At 35.7% G+C, this 25,397-nt stretch overlaps 1 protein-coding gene across 2 annotated transcripts in view; it reads right to left on the bottom strand.

Annotated features, from left to right (window-relative positions):
• LOC150107935 (protein GPR107-like) overlaps window positions 1-25,397 on the bottom strand; it is a 243,791-nt gene that overhangs the window by 155,567 nt on the left and 62,827 nt on the right. Inside the window, exons 7-8 of one of the 2 annotated variants that reach the window (XM_090415461.1) lie at window positions 16,330-16,434; window positions 7,918-8,051 (exon numbers count right to left, since the gene is read on the bottom strand). In XM_090415461.1, coding sequence (XP_090271587.1) covers window positions 7,918-8,051; window positions 16,330-16,434 — 239 coding nt within the window. The remainder of the gene's footprint in view (window positions 1-7,917; window positions 8,052-16,329; window positions 16,435-25,397) is intronic. The other variant, XM_090415462.1, reaches the window with a different exon arrangement.

Here is a 25,397-nt window from a genome sequence, read left to right as displayed (position 1 = left end):
GACGTTTCTGCCCTTTTCACTAATGTCCCCATCAATGACACAATTCTCCTACTACAGAACAAATTTCCGCCCGACATTACGGCCCTCTTTGCCCACATACTAAAGTCCGGTTACTTCGTGTGGCAAAACAAATTCTACCTACAAAAGGAAGGTACAGCCATGGGCTCACCATTATCCCCCCCCCCCAATCGCAAACTTCTACATGGAAACCTTTAAGCATAAGGCTCTTGATTCCGCCATGCTTCGACCGACAATCTGGCTCAGATACGTTGATGACGTGTTCGCGATCTGGCCGCACGGGCGACAAACGCTAAACACATTCCTCAGCCACCTAAACAAACAACACGAACGCATACAATTTACCATCAAAATCGAAAACCAAAATTCGCTCCCGTTCCTAGACACGCTAGTTACACGTCTTCCTTCAGGCAGTCTATCCTTCACGGTCTACCGAAAACTGACACACATGGGCCAATACATACATGCAAATTCATACCACCACCAGGCACAAAAATATGGAGTCATAAACACCCTTAAAAACAGAGCCACAACTATTTGCTCTAACCAGCAAGGCCTGAAACAAGAACTAAAAATCATTAGTGACACATTCATAAACAATGGCTATAACAAAAATACTGTCAATAAAATACTCTATAAAACCACAACAAAAAATGAATCTAGATTACAGTAAAACCATAGCCATCCCATATATTAAAGGGTTATCAGAAAAAATCAACAGAATCCTACAACATTATAACCTCAATGCCACCTTTAAACCACCCACTAAACTTAAAACCATATTCAGCTCCTCTAAGGATCCTCTCCTCCCATTAGCACATCCTGGAGTCTATTGCATCCGCTGCACCTGTAACTTACCGTACATTGGTGAAACAGGACGGACAATCCCTATACACAAGAAAGAACACATTAGACACAGTAAATATAACCATTATGGTGAAGCAGGCCTCTCAGACCATGCACTTAACACCTTACACTAAATCAACTGGAAAAGCACACCTGCTCCTTACACCGCACAAAAACATGGTACGAAAGAAAATTTAAAGAATCCTGCAAAATCCTGATAAACCACCCAAATATCAACAATAAAGATGGTATGAAAATTCCAAGGATCTGGATGGCACACATTCAGCCAACCTAATATGAAAGATTCAACATAAGTCAGGACTCTAGCCAATCCTCTAGTATTAGAAACCATCCCACTCCAGCTGGCTGGAATGATGTTAATATATGTATATAGTAGACAACACAAATAATAGGACTCTAGCGTTGATGTATAATTTTTTTTTTTTTTTTTTTTTTCACCAGAGGTCAGGCCAACAATTGTGGTAGCGGTTAGTCAGTGTCTTTAATGAACCAGTATGATTGTAGTATAGCTTGTTTCTTGTGTATATTTGTACGCTCCAGAAGATGACCTTGACATAAAGGTCGAAACGTCGAATTGTAAAATTTTAGTAATATTAAACTAAAGTTTTTATTCAAACACGGTAGTTGTCTCCATAATTTCCAAAAATGCATATGTTGTACCTGTTATTATTTACAAAGCTAGTTTAAGATCACAGGTGCACTTTTGAGTATTATATTACAGAAAATTATGATAAAATTACGTAAATGCTGTCATAATGATGTAAATGAAGTGTCCTAGGTTCGATTCCCGTCGCCAATATGAGGAGCTTAAGGATCTTCCTTAGCCATAGCCAAGTTAGCCGGTCTTGGGCATGGACAGCAGGGTTTTTTCCGCCAGTTTATCTGGGGTTTTTCATCCCGCAAGCAGGCAAACCGGCCTCGTGAACACACAGGGATACAGTCAGGAATACTTACAGGCATAGGGGTGACCATCCTATCCTCGTACTTCGGTTACGAAATCCAAGCATGCTTGGAAGGTTGTGGGCCTTAAAGGTCTGTTGAAGCCATTGGGAGAGATAGATAGAAGAGACAGAAGTCAGAGGGAGCCAAATCTGGGGAATAGGGTGCATGTTCCAACAATTCATAGTAGAGATCCCTCTTAATTTTTCCATTGCCAAAACACCTTTGTGGGCAGGTGCATTGTCCTGATGAAAGATGATTTTTTTTCTTCTGCAAACCAGGTCTTTTCTCACGAATTTTTTCGTCTAATCTGGTTAAAAGATCAGAATAATATTCCCCGGTTATTATTTTACCCTTTTCAAGATAATTAATAAACAAAATGCCTTTAGCATCCCAAAACAGCAATGCCATGACCTTTCCTGCTGATGGAACCAACTTTGTCTTCTTTGGTGCTGAACAGCCGACTTCTGTCCACTGTTTTGACTGCTGTTTGGATTCTAGTGTGTAATGGTGAATCCAAGTGTCATCCATACTAATAAATCGATGCACAAATCAGTTTTATTCTTGTTAAAACACTCCAAGCACTGTTCAGAGATTTTCATGGAGTGCATTTTTGATCCTGTGAGCAAGCTCGGTACCCCATCTTGCGCAAAGCTTTATCATTTGCAATTCTTCATGCAAAATATATCCTACATGTCCTTTTGAAATGCCAATAGTCTCAGCAATTTCACGCACTTTGACTCGCTGTTCATCCAATATCATATTGTGTATTTGATTAATGATTTCTGGTATTGTTACATTTTTTGGATGTCCTTCAGATGGATTATCTTGAAGACTGGTACAGCCAAGTTTAAACTCAGCAGCCCAGAAACTTTTATGAACATCGAATGAATTTCTTTTGGGTTTAAACCATCTTTTACAATGAATTTTATAACCTCATGATACTCAATTTTATCCATTTCAAGGGATACAGACAACACTTTGGCTTCGGACAGCTGTATAAGAAAAAAACTACTTGATAGAATGACTTGCAATTTCACATCGATGCTTACAACAGATGTACATACTTGGAAAAAAAAAAAATCTTGCCGATAGTGTTGCCATCTATGGTTGAGGCTGAGAATGTTTCAGACCACCCATGTATATAAAGCTCAGGCTAGAAAAGTATGAGTATTATGCAAAAAGCTAAATGCCTCAGTTATTGAATATGAGGGTGGTCTGAGAAGTTCTTGGCCTTGACCATAGATAGCAACACTATTGGCAAGATTTTTTTTTTCAAAGTTCATACATCTGTCATAAACATTGATGTGAAATTGTAAGTCATTCTATCACATAGTTTTTTCTTATACAGCTGTCAGAAGCCAAAGTGTTGTCTTTATCCCTTGAAATGGATAAAATTGAGTATCGTAAGGTTATAAAATTTTTTGTAAAAGAAGGTTTAACGGCAAAAGAAATTTATTTGAAGTTCATAAAAGTTTATGGGCACTCTTCTCCTTCAACAATTAAAAAATGGGCTGCAGAGTTTAAACGTGGCCGTACCAGCCTTGAAGATGATCCACATGAAGGACGTCCAAAAAAGTGTAACAACACCAGAAATCATTGATCGTGAACAGTGCACGATATGGTATTTGATGACCTGGAAGTCAAAGTGAGTGAAATTACTGAGATTATAGGCATTTCAAAAGAACGTGTAGGATATATTTTGCATGAAGAATTGCAAATGAAAAGCTTTGCACAAGATGCGTGCAGCACAGATCAAAAACACACTCGCATGAAAATCTCTGAATAGTAATAAATCGACACACAAAACTGATTTTGTGTGTCGATTTATTGCTATGAATAAGACTTAGATTCACCAGTATACACCAGAATCCAAACAGCAGTCTAAACATTGGACAGATGCTGGTTGTTCCGCACCAAAGAATACAACGTCATGGCATCAGTTTTGGGATGCTAAAGGCATTTTGTTTATTAATTATCTTGAAAAGGGTAAAACAATAACTGGGGAATATTATTTTGATCTTTTAACAGACTAGACGAAAAAATTTGTTCGAAAAGACCCACTTTGCAGAAGAAAAAAAAAATCATCTTTCATCAGGACAATGTACCTGACCACAAAGGTGTTGTGGCAATGGGAAAATAAAGGGATCTGCACTATGAGTTGTTCGAACATCCACCCTATACCTCAGATTTGGCTCCCTCTGACTTCTATCTCTTCCCAAAACTAAAATTCTTCCTCGCTGGTCAGAGTGTTTCTTCAAATCAAGAGGTGATTGCAGCTATAGAGGGGTATTTTGCAGATCTTACTGAGAACCACTACAGGGACAAGATAATAGCGCTGGAGCATCACTGGAATAAATGTATTAGTCTTAAGGGAGATTATGTTGAATAATAAAAATAACTGTGAAATTATAAATTCGTTTTTTCATTGTTAGGCCAAGAACTTTTCAGACCACCCATGTATTTCATAACCACGCTCACTCTTATTCTCATGATATTCTTTCCTCATCTTCTTCTTGTGGATCTCTTGCTTAATAAGGTTGCAGATCCATTTCACTCCCAACCTATTTATTCTTCGAACGCTAGGGTTACATTTAGATACCACCTCATTTAAGCACTTTCTCAAAGATTTCCCCGTGCATTGCAGACATTTTTCCCATTCAGTAACAGATATCACAAGATCAAAGATAGTATTCTCCTAAATTGATCATAATTTCCTGCTTTGTAGTTCAGCATATAACCTGTTTTAATCAGAGAATCAATACAATTAGATACTTCCCAAGAAAGCACAGCATGATCACTGTCACCAATTGGTGGCAAAATAACCATATTCTTAACAGAGACCCCCTTCTGATGCCATGAGCAAATCCAACACTGACTTTGAGTTCCTTCTTTCACATGCTGCTTGAGAAAGTTGTCTTGCAACAATTCAATAAATTCCTCTTCTTTCTGATAATGAAATTTCTCTTCTACCCAATCAACTTTTGGAAAATTAAAATCAACCATAATGATTACTCATTTGGTACCCATAAGGCTAAAATGGTAATGCATTTCTTTGTCCCCTGCAACTAAGCTGTCAGGTCTGTAGCAACACTCTACCATTTATTTCATTATGTTATCTGATATCATTAGTAGTCGTCCTCATCTCCTATCTCTTCTGTCATTCCTAAAAATAGTATACCCATTACAATTTGATCCTAATTCGCATATCTGATAGCTAGGTTTCATTAATGCCAACAATCTTAGGCCACATCATATTCAATAAAGCAACAAACTCAATCCCTTTGTTTCTGATGCTCCTGGCATTTGCGTATAGACATAATAAATTACCACCTAGCCTATTCTTATAATTAGATATGCAATCTATTTGGTATTGTTCTAGAGCTTTCTCTGTTTCCTCCCTAGACATACTCAAAAGGTCCAAACCCAAAGCATATTTTTCCACCTCTTCGCCACATACATAACCATGTTCAAAGACATTGATATCTTTATCATGTTTGCTAGAATGATTAACTGTTTTATTTGGTCTTTTTTCTATGGAGCAGAAACATGATCAAAAGAAATGATGCTTTTGACATGTGGGCATATAGAAGAGCAGTGAAGATCTCATGGATTCAGAAGAAGAGAAATGAAGTTTTGAAGAAATGAATGAAATGAAGACAAACAGATAGAGATCCATAACAGCCAACCATAGATCGAAATGACACTTGACAGGACAGAGTAAAAATGGGCAACTTATTTGTAACTGGAATTAAAGTAGCATCTTGATGCAGACTGTCAGAAGATATAGATATGTTGTCTTCGCCTGTACCATTGACTTAAATAATATTTTGATTACACTTATTTTCATCAAGTCGTGATCATTCTACCATCATAAACTCTCTACACACAGAAATAAATAAATTCTGAGTTAGATAGGTGCTGTTTACTCTGGCCTTCTTTCACTTGTCACTGACATCCTCCACACTAAAATCCTTAAGCACTTCTAGTTCACTGATTCTTGATGTCACCTTTTCCTTCATGCTTTTACAATTAGCAATGCATAAGAGACAACACCAGCCTCCGTAGCTCAGTTGGTACAGACAAAACCCTTCGGTCAGAAAGACTTGGGTTCAATTCCTATCCATGACATGAGGAACCTTCATCTGGTCACTTTCGACTGAAGGTGAGTTAGTCAGAGCATTGAGGAGTGCAGAATGATGATCTTGTGAAATGTTCGCTTTCCCCTGTATGTGAAATGCACAATCACTTTCAGATTTGAGGATAATGGGATGTTTACTAGAATTTTCAATAAACAAGCTATACAAGTAATGAAAACTTGCAGACAGCACTGTTCTATCAACTTTCAGGCTCCTGTCTTCACATGATAAAGTTATATTTAAGAACATTTACATTCAACTAGAAAGTAACTGATCAAACACAGTTTATATTTGCCAGATCCCCCATCTTTTATAAATCAATTACAATTGTTCACTAGGTTTAAAGCCAGAAATGCTAAGTTGCAAAAATACATAGGTGCATGGATATATGTAGGACAACAAATGGCCTCTCAACCAGACATTAATTCTATTGTTCCATTCTTTTTATTTTTCCCTTTCTGTGAAACAGGAATACAGAGAGAAAGAAATTACGATGCTTTAAAACAAGACATGAGGAGAGAAAAACTCTCCACATGGTTAAATCTGAAACTACTTTTGTGGTAAAAAATAATCTTCACGTATTTTTTATAAATTCTTTGTGCTTTCAATCATAATATAATCGTACATGTTCTAAGTAGGATTTGGGAAGGCTCTATGTTTTGAGACTCAACAAATATGAGGCCAAGTCTAGCCTTAGATGATGAATTCGAGATCAAGTTCAAGACTAAAAAATTTACAACTGATTATATTTGATAAACAAAATTTTTTAAAATAATCTATTTGTAAATAAGTTACATTTATAAATAAATTTTAATTAGCGAAAATTTATCACTTATTTAATTATATTCTGTTTAATCAGTTTTTATTTTTTTTTTATTGTACTCCATTTGAAAAAATATATATATAAACAAAATTTTCAATTTTAAATGAAATTTCTATTTATATTGCCAAAAGAATTCAGAATGAAAATTGTATTATCTGTGATGAATAAACAATTGAAAATGAGCGTAAGAACACCAAATGAGTTATCAGATCATCAAAATTAGGAAGAAAACACAACTCTTTATACTTCTCACTATAAGCTTACCTAAATTAAACTTAAAATTTTAAGAAATTATATCCTTGTTTCATTCCTTTATCCAAGAATAACCGAATAAAGTTTGCAGGTGAAGTTTCTTCACGACTAGGTTATTTGTATACAAAAGCTGATGGCTTCACACTGATTGCCTTAGTAACCCATAATGCAAAGCACATTCTTTTGGGTATGTATAATGCTATGTATTATGAAAAGGGCCACTACCCAGACCAGTTTCAACCTTGGTATGAGTAAAGGATCATCTCCAAAAACTAGCTGATTCCCCAGATCACTCTATCCTCCATGAGTGACTCAACTCATTAACTATCAATCACTCAAAGATACTCAGCAGTGGTTCTACCCAATGAGAGGCACATCCTACCGCTGAACAGAGCCACTCATCATCCCGATAAAGGTCCCGTCAGGGAATACCTTATGAAAGAAAGGAATTTTTTTTTTAAATGAAAAAGAGACAAAGTGTGCTACCTTCATTGTAAATTGGTATGGTATGAAAGAAAGTGTGAATGAACAAGAAAATGAGACACTGCTTAAATTGTTTAGAATTAACACTTAGGACTATGAAACGAGTGTATCAGATCTGTCAACATCATATATTCACTGGCCAACATCTTGTGGCAAGAAAAATTTGAGTTTGCAAGATGGACAAAAAAAAGTCTCTTACTAGTGGTAAAGATTTGCAAACTTTATTCATGAAAGCTAAGAAAATACTCCTCGCAAGATTTGAATTTGGGTGTTTTCAAGCAAAAGTGCACATCATTCTTTCAAATGTACAGCAAAAGCCAATGATACAATAAAGAATATGCTTTTAACAATTTCAATACAAATCTAACATTTAAGGTAATATTCAAACAAACTTACTGTTTTCTTTTTAACACAAAAATCCATGCCAAACCAGTTATAAAGAATACTAAAGACATGAAGAAATATAACCTGGGTAGTGGAATTTCACCAGCTGATAAATAACTGTCCTCATTTCTTTCTGTGATAATCAGCTGTTTAAAATATATTTCATCAGAAATTTAAATTTTCCAGAAGGTCATCTCATTAAAAAATAATAATTAGAATAATGCTTTAACTTACAATAACAATTTTCTACATTATTATATTTACAGCTATTTGCCTGCTTCTGTTTAGAAGTGCCCCAGTTTAAATGCCATTGGCTCTTTTCTCACGGATTCTTAGGGCATTGTAGATGTATATTTATCAATAAATATATGTAGCATAGAGGACAAGAAATTTGCACATACCGTTTTCTGGGTGTTGTGGCTCTTCTTCTTTCGCGTTGTCTGGACTATATTTTTCACTTGGAGAGTGGTGAATGAATGGAATGTGTTGCCATAGTAAGTTTTGAGTGTGGTGTCTGTTAATGGGTTCAAAGAAAGGTATGATTGATATTGTGTGGAGAGTTCAGGTTTCCTGCAATGAGTCTTTGGTTTCATGGAGGTGCCCATGCAATAATAATAATAAATGTTGCTTTTATTTAAATTAAGGGGATATTAAATCCCACATTGTTTCAAAACCAAATAAGAAACTCAAAGATCGGAATCAAAGAGTTTCATGCCGAATATAATAACTATAAAAGCATCGGCGACTACTAGTATAAGCTAAAGCACATAGTCCAAAGCCTAGTCCTGAAGCCTATTGGCTCTTTATTTTAAATAATAAATGTTGCTTTCTATCAGCTATTTCAATAGTAGAAAGAGTAATGGCAATTATTAGGCCAATAAACAGTGAATGTTCATGTTCAGGAAAGATAGGCTATTCACGTATGCATTCCACAACTCTTCCCCTGATGTTACTGTGCATTATTCCACAAAGTACTGTGAAAATTTAAATTCCCCATCTGTATTGTGTGGTAAATAGATGCAGCATACTGTAATTAAAAGAATTCTACTCAAAGGTGAATGCAACTGCCTCTATGTTAGCATTAATGGGACTTGTTGAAAAGGAATATGTTTTCCCACAAGAATGGCAACTTCTTCATGGGAAGGTTTCTTTAACCCCTATCTTTTTAGATGAAACAGGTATCGTGCAATGTAGAATCTTGCCAGGTTTCAAATATACTTCTTGCTAAAAGAAATACACTGACTTTCCATAATCCATAACAGAATCTTGATATCATCCATGTTTTGGCAGATTCCATGACAATTTTGATGCTTGATTCTTGGCTTCTCTTCTTCCACAAGAAAGATAAAGGTGTCATCAACTCTACTCCATTCAGGGCACTAGGTATTTTGATGGATTTTCCTCTTGGGAGGGCAGAGGTATTCAATTCCATCTATGAAGAGTGCAAGTAAATTAAACTGTTCGGTGATGATGAAATTGTGAGGTCAGACAGATGTGTAAGTTAAATATCCCCCTATGACACTTCCTTTACTGTTGTCATCTCAATATAAAAGGGCTTCCACCAAACATTGTTGGGATATGTATCATATCCCAACAATGTATATTCTGTTCAATATTGATCATTTGCATTTTCTTTTCATCATTCCATCTCTCTTGCTCTTTACTGTCAGGTGGCATGTTTCTGACATTCTGTTATGCTCTGTATCCCAAACCCTTGGTTTAGGATACAGAGTATCATAGGAAAAATTAAAGGTAAGGATGATATCCTGGTCTGTACCACTCCTATTTATGAGGATTCTTTTAATTCAGACCAAATATCTTTATCAGGATGATCAAAGAGGTCCCACTCTGATATTATTTCCTAAGAAAAGTAGAGTTTTGGGGAATTTACTGTGATTGGTATTCTCCAAATGATATTACATGAAGAAGTTGGTCTGAATTCTTGTTAACACATGTCACATAAGGGAGTGTATTATAGCAAGGATGGAATTCCTTGATGGAATTTTTTTTTCAATTTTGGGGATTCAACCCTTTCAAACTTTTCCAGATAAAGAAAGATATTCCTCGTGTGACACTGACATGCAAAGAAAACTGAGTATATTAATAGATGTGATGTTTTTGCTTTTTACTTTTGCAGTCAGTTGATGAGTAAATGCTGTTGGCTACCTGGTTAACTAAAGCTCATTGTTTTCATCAGAGAATCAGGGCAAACTGTGAAAAGAAAATGTCTTTTAAGTTGCAACCTCAGCAGAATTCAAGACAAGTACATCAGCATAAGAAGTATCAACAGAAAAGAAGTAGAACAGGAAGGAGAATTAGAGAACTGCCATGTAGAATAAGCATTACCAAATAAAGAGGACAGGCAAAATTTTTCTAAATAACCAAAGATGTTATATTAGGTGATATTGATTAGGAAACAGTGACAGCCCGTACATAAGCACTGCGACACTGCAGCAGCCCCAAGAAAAAAATGAAAAATTTTAATTTTGTTTGTGTTTATAAATAATAACAATGCTTACAACATTATATAAATGCAATACAACATGTTAAAGTGTACAGCTTATATTTTGACATTGATTGAATAGTTAATAATTGGAATTGTTTGATTAACACTTAAGATTATGAAAAAATGCCCTACAATCTAACACCGATATTCGTTTGCACTTGTCATTGCACGTTATGTCATTCAGACACTGCCCTTTTAAAAGGCAGTGTATTTTTAGTATCCTTATGCATGTTATTTCTGTGAGATATGAAACGTTTATTATTGGTGTGTGGTGAACTATTTTTTGTCAATATTATTTTATTTTGTTAAAAAAAAAAATAAAAAAAAAATCAGCTAACGCCTTTTTATTCCATTATAGTAGGCGAGGCCATTTAGCTCTATCTAACTTTTGGAGACTGAGTGGGCAGTTCAAGCTCCACTGGTACCAATCAGAGATAGATGGCCCAAGGCTATCACTAATTAAGCGGTACACAGTGAAGAGAGACGGCTCAAATGTGATGCCATCTCGTGGTCCCTAACCCTAACACAATATCTTTAATATCTGAAATAATGTGGGTTCTACGGTCGATTTTCTTGCATTTACAGGACGAAAAACCCGAGTTTCCAGGAGGAAAAACCCGCTTTTATTTTGTTAAAATAACATAATTATTTATTTATTATAGATACAAGGCTGAATTATGACGAGTGTCACTGTTGAAAATATGAAAAGAATTATATTTTTCAATTATTGTTACACAAAACAAATGCACTGCGATCTAACGGCGATATTCGTTTGCGCTTGTCATTGCTATTGATACGAAACTTTTATTATTGGCATTTGTTTGTGGCGAGGATGAAATATTTTTAATATAGCAATTAAAGCAATTTTCTCACCACTGTTGGGAAAATAAAGGAGTAGTTATATATTCAGCATTAAACACCAAGATAAAATTCTTGAATAGAAGATAATTTCAAGTAGTGTGAAGCAGGCAAAATCAAAACTAAAACAGTGTGTAAAAGTAGCTAAACAAAAGTCACAGGAAGACTGGTAAGAATATAGAAGATAGAGGAATGAATACTGTAAAAAGAATCACAAAATGATCAAAAAAGACGAAGATAATATTCAAACATCTGAAGTTATTACTCTGAAAGATTGTTACATGAAACAAGCAGAGAGCAAACAGTGTTAGAAAATATTCAAGACAATGCAATCAGGAGTGTATAATAATACTTGAGGTAGAGAAATCCATCAAAAATCTAAATTGTGAAAAGGCAGTTGGAGAAAATATTTAACCAGAAATGTTCAAATATGAAGGTATAAAAACTTCAGTGGCTGCACTACGTAATCAAAAGGTTTGCATCAAAGTTCAAGTTCTAGATCATCAGTTCCCAAATGGTGGTATGTGTACCCCCCCCCCGAGGGGGTACTTGTTGGGCCATTCAGGGGTACATGAAAATAATTAGTAATGGTGGAAAAACAATAAAGTAAACAAAATGCAAAATGTTAGTTATGGAACAATAAATGTCAGTTTTTAAAAACAAGAGGTAGTACAATTTATAGAAATGGATTTAAAAGGGGTACACAAGTGGATAAAGGTTGGGAACCACTGTTCTAAATGATTGGAGTAGGGCTTTTATATCGTACTCATTTATAAAAAGAAAAATAAACAACCATGTGGTTGTTTATTTTTCAGATGGTCTGATGCACCATCCAGAGTTAGGCAAGGGTTAATGTTATCCACATTGTTATTTATCACATATATGAATCATATTATGAAGGCACCTATTTAACTTATGGATCTGAGAGTTACAGATGGCATCAATGGCTAAATCATATTTAAAAAAAAAAAAAAATAGGATATTAGGAAGGAACTTGACATTGTTAGCATTCAAGAATGTGTGAGTCAAGTTAATCTATGGTGATATGGTCACTTAAAGCAGACTTTCTCAAAGTGTGGTTTCTACGGTCCACTGAGGACTGCATGGTTTTACTAGTGAGCCACAAGAGAATTTCATTAATAAATTTATCTTAATTTGTAAATTTGCAAATACAGTTTAGATTACAATATCTTAAAAATCCTATCTTTAATTAGTCGCACCGGGTTTATTTGACCTCAGCCATCATTCAAGTTCAATTTCTGACAAAACCAAGGATGGATCTTTGTTGTGATTTTGAGTAGCTGATTTTCTTGCTGCCTCTGTGCCGAATCATTTGCATGCCAGCCATCGGTGCCATCAGTTGTGGAGTAAGGAGTGATTTCTAATGTTCTGACACCATGCAACTACTTATGTGAGTATTTTTTCCAGAAGCTCCACACAACCAGAACCAAGCACTTCTGGATATTCCTGAGCCACTGTGTAATATGTTCAAGATCGAAGGATTGTAAAATAAGGTCAAAGTGTGAAAAAATTCCTGAGCTTTTGTTTCAATGAGCATTCTTCAGTACTTCCGTACAATAATTGTACAGAAAATTAAGAATGAATAAAAATGTTAATAATTAATATAAAAATAAAGCAATATTAATGATCTGTTTATTTCATTTGGGTATCGAAAAAAAATGATGCACTAATCGGGGCGAATTAATCGAGGGATTGTTGTATATCTTTTATAGCTACTTTCATGATTTATGTTGTATTGAATTTCATTTCTCTCTTTTCTGCAAAAACTGTTAAAACATAGCTGTCCAACATTCATTTATGTTCCAATGACAAACTCAGTAAATCCTCTTTTTTTCCCTCTTTCATTCCATTTGCTTCTGGTCTCTGGAATAGCACTCTTCAGTGTTCTCCAACAACTAGAACATACAACTTCTCAAAAAAATCAAATTCCTTTTTTCTTATCTACAAATGTAGAATAGTAAACCTATAGCTTACAAATGTAAGCTATAGGTTTAACCTCTTATGTAGAATTAATGTACAAAACTACTAAGTATCCTGCATTCTTAATTCAAGGTTGTCTATTATGCATGAATAAAAATTAACATATATAGGAGGGTGGTCTTCTGAAAAGTTCTCAGCCTAACAAGGAAAAAACGAATTTATAATTTCAAAATTATTTTTATTTTTCAACATAATCACCCTTATGACTAATACATTTATTCCAGCAACATTATCCCATCCCTGTAGTGATTTGATTCTCAGTAAGAACTGCAAAATACCTCTCCACAGCTGTGATCACCTCTTTATTATTCGAAGAAACAATTCATAGTGCAGGTCCCTTAATTTTCCCATTGCCAAAACACCTTTTTGGGCAGGTGCATTTTCCTGATGAAAGATGATTTTTTTCTTTTGCAAACTGAGTCTTTTCTCACAAATTTTTTCACCTAGTCTGGTTAAAAGATCGGAATAATATTCCCCGGTTATTGTTTTACCCTTTTCAAGATAATTAACAAACAAACTGCTTTTAGCATCCCAAAACACCAATGCCACATGACCTTTCCTCCTGATGAAACCAACTTTGTCTTCTTTGGTGCTGAACAACCGGCTTCTGTCCACTCTTTTGACTACTGTTTGTATTCTGGTGAATGGTGAATCCAAGTCCCATCCATGCACAAAATCAGTTTTATTCTTGTTAAAAACCACCAAGCACTATTCAGAGATTTTCATGCGAGTGCGTTTTCGACCTGCTGTGAGCAAGCATGGCACCTATCTTGTGCAAAGCTTTTTCATTTGCAATTCTTCATGCAAAATATATCCTACTGAAGTGATCAGAACTTATACCACCTTTACCACAAGCTGTCCCAGTCCTGAAAATATTTCAAGGTGCAAACATTGTTTGCTTACACTTGGATAAAGGATTAAACCAAATATATAATTGGTAGCATAGCCAAGTGAAAAAACTTCCATTAATATAACATAGTTTGAATTGGATAATATAAAATGATACAGAAAGGTTCTATTTCTATATTAAGAATCAAAATTAGTATTTTACACATGTTAAATGATTGTCAGAACCACCGTAGGCTAGTCAGTATAGACCCTGGTCAGAAAGACATGGGTTCGATTCCCATCAGTGACATCAGGAACCTTTATCTGGTCTCTTTCGATGAAAGGTGAATTAGTTGGTCTCACATGGAGGTAGGCCCCCACCGGGAACTCGGGTTTTTCATTTCTCAAAACAGGCAAACCGGCCCAGTGAACACACACACACACATGGATTACAGTCATGAATACTGCCCTTAGGGGGATGCAGCAAGGAGTAATGACCCGGCCACATTAAATTCGTTGTGAACCCCTCATTAGTGGACTCAATCCATGCTAAAGGGATGGATGAGATTAAACAATCAAATGTCCATCATACTGGTGTTTCACATAGAGCAATAGTTCCATTAGTACTTCATATGTAATTTTTTCTACCTTTCAAGACAATAATTGTCAAAAACTCTAAATATGTCTTTATTCTCAGCATAACATAAACAACAAAATGAGATTCACTTGGAATTCACTTAAATCTGAAATTTCAATTAAATCAGATCTGAATTTCCAGATCTAGAAAAATCAAATACGAATCTTTGTTATATACCCAGATTGTACCATTAACATTTTAAGACCTGATTTCATCAATAGAATAGAGTAGAGCCTCCATAACTCAGGCGGAATAGACAAAAACCCTTTGGTCGGAAAGACCTATGTTCGATTCCCATCAATGACACGGGGAACCTTTATCTGGTCTTTTTCGACTAAAAGTGAGTGTGTCTCATAAAGAGGTAGAAGTTTATTCGCCTGGAAACTCTGATTTTTCATCCCTCAGAACAGGCAAACCAGCATGTGAACATGGATTTCTGGTTAAAAAATACATACATAATCCTTAATTAGGAGAGTTCAACCAGTCCTGAGGGATGGTTGAGGAAAGGGGGGAACCCCACACAAAAAAGATAAGATCAGTACTTTGAAGGAATTTTATTAGGCCTATTCCAGACATCAAGATCAGGCAATTTAATCTACCTTAAAATATGGTCGTGTCAAACTCAATGACACAATGAGTAAGCATTACAAGGATTTCAGGATGATGTACTATTTATCCTATACATCAGGGATATACAATTATTTCTAAGTCAAAGGACCATTTCAAAAATTAGTACTTTCACATATAGCAAGCAACTTCTAGAGTATGACCTATAAAGACAATTATGTATAGAAGTCTATTTTGTTTATAAGATACAGACCTGGAATTCATTATACGGTTTAATGGAATAAAAACAGCACAAATAAATAATTAAACACATGTTAATCAAGTCTATATAATTGACAGTCTCAGAATGTTTAAAACTTTCTTAAGATAGCAAAGAAAAATACCTCAGTGTTTAGTCTAAACATATGGGTAAACATTAAACAAGTCTAAACATTATCTATATGGGTATATCTATGATGTCAAAGACTCATTGGGGAAGACCTAGGCTAACCATTATTCAGACAATACCAATTGTACCTCTCCTTAAACTCAATCACTATCAGTGCACTCAGAACTGCCTCTGGCAATCCTTCTCACTCACTCATTTCAAGAAAAGGAAATACTTCCACCTCAATGTAAGACTAGCTACCAAAGTTTTGCTTGAAAAAATCCAAATTTGCTATCACAGATGGAATTTAACTTTTTTTTCTTAGAGAAGTAACGACTGACTTAAAAAAATAATAAATTAAAAAAATTAAAAAAATCCAATCCAACAGTCTGCTTTAGAGAAAAAGTAGCAAGATAATGTTTCATGTGAGAAAATTATTCATATGATTCTGCAAAGAATTCACAAGGTAATGTTGTGAATATGTTTTCACAACCAATAAATAAACAAAAGTATACATTAATACTAGCAATAACTTTTGAAAAGCAGAAATGTAAAAAAATGGTTATCACATAATAAATAATCAAATTATCAAAATTATTTTCTAATATGCACAGATTATCAGATTCAAATTAATCTTAGTATTATAAAGTTGTTCCTTACCGAAAGATTTACCATAGTAGGCGAGAATTTTCCATAGTTTTTACAGTTATGAAAATAGAGATTATAAAAACCTTCAAACATCTTATCTTCTACCAATACACTGAACTAAAAAAAAAAAGAAAAAAAGGTAATGAAATTAGTATTTTGTGTTCATTCTAAGATGATATTCTATTTTTTTTTCTTTTAATTATGAAAAATCTGATGCTTATTGTGCAAAGCTTTTCAAATATATCCATGATATATATAAATATATATGTTCAACTAAGTGACAGAAGGAAAACTATGAAGGTAATTTTTCATGATATGCAACACATCAGAAAAATCCTGATATGTATATAAATCCTCAATTTGTCAGGACAACAGTATAGTTGGAAATTTTATTTTGGTATCATAAAGCACTTCTAACTGCATCAATCAGATCTGAATTTTCAGATCTAGAAAAACACACACGAATCTTTGATATATGCCCATGATTCAAAGGGCTGCATTTGCCTTAAAGAAAAAAAATCTGATCCTTCTAATCCCTATTTGGTCCAGCCTGTTCTTCTCAGTATAATCATTTAAGATTTTGGTTAAAACCAATAAGAATATGATTAAGCAAAATCTGAAATTGCTAACCCATCCTTGTTTGTTCTGTATCCAGGCAGATACAGAATACGATATTCTGTATCTGCCTGGATACAGAATAGGATACCAATGGGATAAGTCACAAGAGATTGGATATCAGATGAAAGTCCCGGAAGCTATGTTGGTGTTAGTAATAACTAGTCCATGTCCTGAGCAGAAATCTAGCAGGTACATACCATTATTATTAGCTTTCTCTTTTCTACAAATTTTCTCATGTCTGTTAATCATTTCCTACTCTGTATTTACATTGACAACAAGAACCAACTTTTCCTTTTATCTTGTGTCAACTGCCCCTTCCCTGCTTCAAAAAATTCCTCCACATCTTCTTTAGTAGAACCTTCTGTATGATCATAAGCACAAATAAGTCTCATTGCCGAGTTCCCCATTATAATATTAGCCTGCAACGCTCTACTTGATACTTCCTGCCATTCAAAAAGATTATCTTCATATTTAGTGTTTAATATTATAGCTGCTCTCTCTTTTCCACGATTGTCATCATCATCAAATTCCTGACATGTACCCTCAAGGGGTACATGTCAGGAATATCATATCCTGTATATGATAGTACTACATGAAAAATTTACATCATTACTAACTTCCTATCTACAATTTTCCTCCAAATCAGTCTGTTACTTGTCAAGACTCCGACATTATCAGATCTTATATTTCTATCGTCTAAGGCACTTTGTACTCTATCAATCCGCCTATATCTTGGTCTTCCTCTGGGTCGTTTTCCTGCAAACCTGGCAGAGAACACTTGTTTTGCTAATCTTTCCTCACTCATTCTGTTTAAGTGACCATACCACCTGAGATTAGCTCTGCTAACGCATTCCTGGATGCTGACAATGTCAAGTTCTTTCCTAATATCCTCATCTTTAATATGATATTGCCATTGATGCCATCTGTTCATGCCTCTAATCTTTCTCAGGACTCTCATATCTGCGGTCTCTAGTCTTTGGTCAAGTATTTTACTTCTGACCCAGCTCTCAGATCCATAAATTAAAACTGGTTTGAATACTGTCTTGTATACAGCTAATTTAGTGTTCCGACTAATTTCTCTCTTATTCCATATGAATTTATTCAATTGACTTCCAACCATACCAGCTTTGCTAATTCTGTTGTCTATTTCTATATTGAATTTACCATCTTCACTAAAAATCGTGCCAAGTAGCTGAAATGTTTTACTTGTTCCACAGGTTCTCAATTCACAACACAGTTGACATTTTCAATGATTCTGCCTATTTTCATTTTCTTTGTCTTTTTAATGCTGACCTTCATCACATATCTATTAAAACAGTTATTCAATTCAGTCAGGGAATATTGCAAACTTAAAAGCGGATTTATTTAGAAGTTCATTGTCCACATAAAGCAAAGAGCTGATATTAACATCTCCTATTCTAATATCATGTTTAATACCACTTTCCTTCATAATGCGATCCATATAGATAATGAATAACAGAGGGGATAATGTACATCCTTGTCTCACACCATATTTAACATTAAACCATCTTCCTGTACTTCCTTCAATTCTAACTGCTGACTTATAACTCAAATAAAGACTAAGTATTGCTTGATATAATGCACAATTGACACCATATAACTGTAGCGTATTGATTAGCTTCTCTCTTGGCACCTTGTCATATGCCTTTTCCAGATCGACAAAATTTAAATACAGATCTTTGTTAGATTCCCATGCTTTCTCAACTATTTGTCGTAACATAAAGATCTGATCCTGACAGCCTCTATTTGGCGTGAATCCAGCTTGTTCTTCACCAAGCTTTTCTTTCACAATTCTTCTCAACTATTTCTCAAGTATACTTGCATAGATCTTGCCAGGAATACTCAGTAGGGAAATACCTTTGTAATTCTCACATTCAGTTTTATTTCCCCTTTTTTTATATATGGGTACTATGAGAGCTCTACTCCTATCATGGAATTCGTCCCTCTGTCCAGGCTTTCTGAACTATGCAGTGCAGCCACTGTAAGACTTTTATACCACCATACTTCAACATTTCTGGACGAATATCATCTACTCCTGCTACCTTTCCACATTTCAAGCCTTTGATGGATTTTTCTATTTCAAGTATGGATATGTAATCCCGACTGTATACCTGTTGAGTGTTATTTTACCACTGTGCTATCATTGCTTGTTTCATTTAGCAATTTTTCGAAGTAATTACTCAATACTTCAAGGATACCTTTTTCTTCCATTTTTTCATGTCACCTTTATCATCTCTATCATCACTCTTTCCTCCATTTCTAATCTTCTTCAACAACCTCCAGAATATCTTACCACCCTCCTGATACCTATTTTCCATGTTCCTACCAAAGTCCTCCCATGACTTTTGTTTAGCTAATTTTACACAGTCTCTGTATTTTCATTTGTCTCTGTATTCTCTAAGAGAAAAAGCTGACTTATTTGCCAGGAACTTTTGATATGGTTTCTTCTTTTCCTTCACTGCCTCTTTAACTTCCTGTGTCCACCATGGAGTTCTGATTTTTCTATCCTTGCAAACAACCTCACCACATGCCTTGCTGGCTGAATCAATCAGGGTTTTCTTCAAGACTTGCCACTGAATCTCCAAGGTTTGGTTCCTGATCTCAAAATCTTTCATTTTTTCTTCAATAATCTTTGTGTATTTTAGTCTACAGCTCACATCTGAGAGCTGCTCAACTTTTATTCGCTTTAAAACTTTCTTAGATGTTATTCTTTTAAATATGAAATTCAATTTTATCCTGCTCAAGACTAAATAGTGATCACTTCCAATTTGTACACTCTGGTGTCCTGCACCAAGGAGACAACATCACTATCAACAATAACATAGTCATTGAGATTTCTTATTCCTTGCTTCTTCTCTCCATGTGAATTTGTGCACATTTTTATGTTGGAACATGGTGTTAGTAATAGCCAGTCCATGCCCTGAGCAGAAATCCAACAGGTATTTGCCATTATTATTAGCTTTGCTCTTTTCTCCAAATTTTCCCAAAATATTTTTGTACGTCTCACAATCATTTCCTACTCTGCTATTTAGATCCCCTACAAGTACCAACTTTTCCTTTTTCATTGTGTCAGTTGCTTTTTCTAAAAGCATCAAAAAATTCCTCCATTTCTACCTTAGCAGAACCTTCTGTTGGACTATAGGCACAAATAAGTCTCATTGTCCAATTCCCCGTTCTGATATTAGCCCACATCACTCTACTTATGACTGCCAGCCATTCAAGAAGATTAGCCTCGTATTTTGTGTTGAATACTATAGCTACTCCTTCTTTTCCTTGATTGTCATTTCCTGAATATAACATTTTGTATTTATTGCTCAGAAAGATCTCACCAATTTTTGTCTTTTTAGTTTCAGTCACCCCAATTATGTCGATCTGGTACTTATCTAATTCTTCAGCTAGCTCCATTTCTTTGCCATTCAGGCTTCTTATGTTGATAGTACCAATCTTTAACTCTGGTGATGTTGAGTTGGGGTGTGCTTTTCAGACTTGTTCCAGTAGTTGAATTTTCGCTGTTCGCCCTGGTTACCTGGCAAAAACAACGGGAGCCTTGTTTAACCAGACGACGCCCCAGCCGGCATGAAATTTTGTCATGTTGTACCATCATTTTCTATATTGGTTTAAGCCAATAAGAATACAATTTGGTCGGCTAAATCCCAAATTGCCAGCCCATCCTCGTCCGTTCAGTACCCAAATAGATACCCAACAGGGTGCACCACAAGAAGGTGAGGATTGGACATTAGGTCAGAAGCCCTGGTCGGTTCTCCGCATTCCTTTAAAGGCTATGTGGAGGTCTCCTCTCAGTTATACAGCTTTGACCCTTAAGCACCCCTTCCACGATTGTTACTTACTGAATATAATATCTTGTATTTTTTGCTTAGAAAGATCTCTCTAACCTGTTTTTGTCTTCTTTGTTTCGGTAACAACAGCTATGTCGATCTTGTACTTATCCAATTCTTCTGCTACTCTATTTCTTTTCCATTGATGCTTCTTAATGTTGATAGTCCAAATCTTGATCTCTGATGATATTGAGTTGGGGTTTGTTCTTCCAGTACAATGGTGGTCTGAAATGTTCTCGGCCTCGATCATAGATGGCAACACTATCGGCAAGATTTTTTTTTCTTCTAAGTTGGTACATCTGTCATAAATCCATGTGAAATTGCAAGTCATTTTATCAAGTAGTTTGTTTGTTGAATGCACTTTATACAGTCTGAAGTGAAAGTGTTGTCTGTATTCCTTGAAATGGATAAAACTGAGTATTGTGCAGTTATAGAATTCTTTGTAAAAGAAGGTTTAACACCAAAAGAAATTCAATTGAAGTTCATAAAAGTTTATGAGCACTCTTCTCCTTCATTTTTGACAATTAAGAAATCAGCTGCCAAGTTTAAACGTGGCTGTATCTGCCTTGAAGATCCATGTGAAGGATGTCCAAAAAGTGTAACACCACCAGAAATCATTGATCAAGTGCACGATATGATACTGGATGACTGGTGAGTCAAAGTGAGTGAAATTGCTGAGACTATAGGCATTTCAAAAAAATGTCTAGGACATATTTTGCATGAAGAATTACAAATGAACAAGCTTTGCGCAAGATGGGTGCCACGCTTGCTCACAGCAGATCAAAAATGCACTCGCATGAAAATCTCTGAACAGTGCTTGGAGCATTTTAACAAGAATAAAATTGATTTTGTGCATCGATTTATTACTATGGATGAAACATAGATTCACCATTACACACCGGACTTCAAAACAGTGGAAAGAAGCTGGTTGTTCAGTGCCAAAGAAGACAAAGTCGGTTCCATCAGCAGGAAAGGTCATGGCGTCAGTGTTTTGGGATGCTAAAGGCATTTTGTTTATTAATTATCTTGAAAAGAGTAAGACAATAACTAGGGAATATTACTCCGATCTTTTAACGAGACTAGATGAAAATTTGTAAGAAAAGACCCAGTTTGCAGAAGAAAAAAATCATCTTTCATCAGGACAATGCACCTGCTTTTCCCATTGCCAAAACACAAAGATGTTTTGGCAATGGGAAAATTAAGGATCCTGCACTATGAATTGTTGGAACATCCACCCTATTCCCCAGGATCCCTTTTTTTGGCTCCCTCTGACTTCTATCTCTTCCTCGATGGTCAGCGTTTTTTCATTCGAATCATAGAGGGGTATTTTGCAGATCTTACTGAGAACCACTACAGAGACAGGATAATAGCACTGGAACATCACTGGAATAAATGTATTAAGGGAGATTTATGTTGAAAAATAAAAATAATTGTGAAATTATAAATTCGTTTTTTCATTGTTATGCCGAGAACTTTTCAGACCAACCTCATAGTTAACTTTTTGCTGTTCACCCTGGTTCCCTGACAAAAACAATAGGGGTCTTGTTTAACTGAGCAATGTCCAAGCCATCATGAAATTCCATTATGTTGTACCATAATTTTGAGTTATGGTTATGGTTTATGGCCAATAAGAATACAATTTGTTCAGCTAAATCCCAAATTGTCAGCTCATCCTCATTTGATAAGTATCCAGGTATATATCCAACAGGGTACACCATGAGAAGGTGAGGATTGGACATCGTCAGTGACCCTGGTCGGTTCTCCATATTCCTCAAAAGGCAATGTGGAGGTCTCCTCCCAGTTATCCAGATATTTATCCAGGCATGTTAAATATGGAAATAGACAACAGAATTAGTAAAGCTGATATAGTAGGAAGTTAACTTAATAAAGTTATATGGAATGAGGAGAAATAATTCAAAACAACAAACTAACTATATGCAAGAGTGTTCAACTAATTTTAAATATTTGATAACACTCAGAGTGGGGATCAGATATGAGAGGTTCCGAAAAAGATTAAGAATGTAAACAGACGGCGTGAATGGCAGAATCATATGAAAGATGACGATATTAGGTAGAAACCTGACCTTGTTAGCATTCAGGAATGTATGAGAGCTAATCTCAGGAGATATAGTCACTTAAACAGAATATGCGACGAAAGGTTAAGCATGAAAAGTTGTTTTTGCAAACCCAGAAGAACAACAAGATCTAGGTGGATTGATACAATAAGAAGTGCCATGGAAGATTGAAACCTGACATTAACTGAGTCCTGAGGGATAACAGATTAATTTGGAGGAAAACTGTCACAGGAAGTTAGTAATGATGTATTTTATATATGTAGTGCTATATCCTGTACACCTCTGAGTGTACATGTAGTAGGAATTTTCTGTTGATGATGACTGTGTTCTTGAATTTCTCTCCTACAATTTTTTCTTAGCCTCTTCTCAGGTATGTTTACAAGGAACCTCTTTAGGGAAATTTCTATGTAATTTATGTCAATAGGAAGTTAGTAATTATGTAAATTATATATGTAGTGCTATATACTATACACCTCTGAGTGTACATGTAGTAGGAATTTTCTGATGATGACAGTGTTCCTGAGTTTCTCTCCTACAATTTTTTCTTAGCCTCTTCCTCTTCTCAGGTAAGTTTACAAGGAACCTCTTTAGGGAAATTTCTATGTAATTTATAGATGGATATTATTATAAGTACTCTAATCCAATCAAGTGGAATTTGACTTTATGACCAGGCCTTTTAAATCATGCAACTTAGCTACAAAAAACTTTTCCACTTCCATATTTCGGAATTACTGGTTGAACATTATGGAGAGTTAGAATGATTAGTCTTTTGCCACGGTATGACAGTGAAATGTTTAAAAGGAGGGCCATAATTGCGAATGACTTTATGCGTGGGTTATGTATGACGAGTGGTGTGGAATTTGTGGACGTGTGGAGTGAGTTTGATGGGCGAAAGGATCTATATAAGATGGATGGCTTGCATTTGAATGGTTATGGTGTAAGAAGACTTGAGAAAGTGTTGCTGAATGTAGTGGATGTGCAAATTCAGGGAAACTAGATTCGTTAGGGGGGGGAGTAGATATACAGTCTTTAGGGAGTAAGAATGTAAGAATGAATATAATATGCTAGAGCAAATAAGGACAACAAACCAGAGTGGGATAGTTAATATAAGGCATCAAGATAGGGTTGGGGCTAATGGGGGTCTTAAATTCATGTACACTAATACTAGGAGTATTAGGAACAAGAAGGAAGAGTTTTGGGCCATGGTTGGCACTTCCAGACCACAGGTTATTGGTATTAGTGAAACATGGCTGACTGTAGATGATATAGCTAGTGGGATTGAATGTGATGGGTATAGTGTGTTCAGGAATGACAGAGAGAATAAAATGGGGGGAGGAGTATTGTTGATGATAGCTGATGAGCTACAGCCAAGGAGAATAGAAGTTGAATTGCAGGATAGAGAAAAGAGCACATTTGAGGCCATTTGGTGTGAGATTGTGGCTAGCAGAACTAAATGTACAATTGGATGCTGCTATAGACCAGGTGATGGAAAAGATGGTGGTGACAGTATGCACAAGCAAATAGAAGAAATGAGTGGAAGGAGGGTGATTATTATGGGAGATTTCAACTATGGTCGCATTGATTGGAGTGAGGAGAGGACACACGGGAGGAAGGAATTGGATTTTATGCGGTTATTAAGGGATAACTATCTGCGACAGCATGTAATGGAAAATACTAGGGGTCAGAGAGTGCTTGACCTAGTAATTACATCTGAGGATTTGGCTGTAACAAATATGACCACATTGCCACCAATCGGTGAGAGTGATCATAGGGTCTTGACTTGGGAGGTGGCTAAAGGTGTAGAATTTTCAATTAAGACAGGGTACATGTGGAATTATCGGGCTAGAAAGTATGACAAGCTTAGGAGTTTGATTGGCTCAGTGCCATGGCATGTACAACTGCAAGGACTAGAAGTTGATAGTGCATGGGAGGTGGTTAAGAAGTGCTTGCATGAAGCAATGGCTGACTGTATACCTAGAGTCCGAATAATAAATCAAGTAGGGGTTAAATGGATGAATAACACCATTAAGCTTGAGCTGCAAAAAAAGAAACAACTATGGAGGGAATTTAAGGAGAAAGGTGACCGGCAGGCACATGAACGGTATAAAGCGCAGGCCAGAAGGGTGATGAGTGTGGTAAGAAAAGCAAAAAAGGATTACGAAAGAACATTGGCCATGCGGGCTAAAGAGAATCCTAAACAGTTTTTTAGATATGTAGCAAGTAAAAGGAAAAATGTACATGGCAGAATGATTTTAAAGAATGCCGATGGTAGGGAGATAACTGAATCAGTTCAGATAGCTGAGTTACTGAGTGAGCACTTTGCAAGAATATATCATCCAGGTGGTTACATTGCAGAAACGAATAAACCAGTAGATTATACGGGAATTGTGGTGAATGAAGTGGAGGTGAGTAGTCTATTGCATAACCTCAATGTCAATACATCTGTGGGGTTGGATGGTATACCAGCTCGTGTAGTACGAGAAACAGCTAATGAATTGTCAGTACCCTTGACCATTTTGTTTAATTCGAG

This window comes from Typopeltis vanoorti, chromosome 3 (genome assembly GCF_054136105.1).
Source record: "Typopeltis vanoorti isolate ZY-2024b chromosome 3, IOZ_Tvanoo_1.0, whole genome shotgun sequence".
Taxonomy (NCBI): Eukaryota; Metazoa; Arthropoda; class Arachnida; order Uropygi; family Thelyphonidae; genus Typopeltis; species Typopeltis vanoorti.
This window is presented reverse-complemented; position numbering and strand designations above follow the sequence as displayed.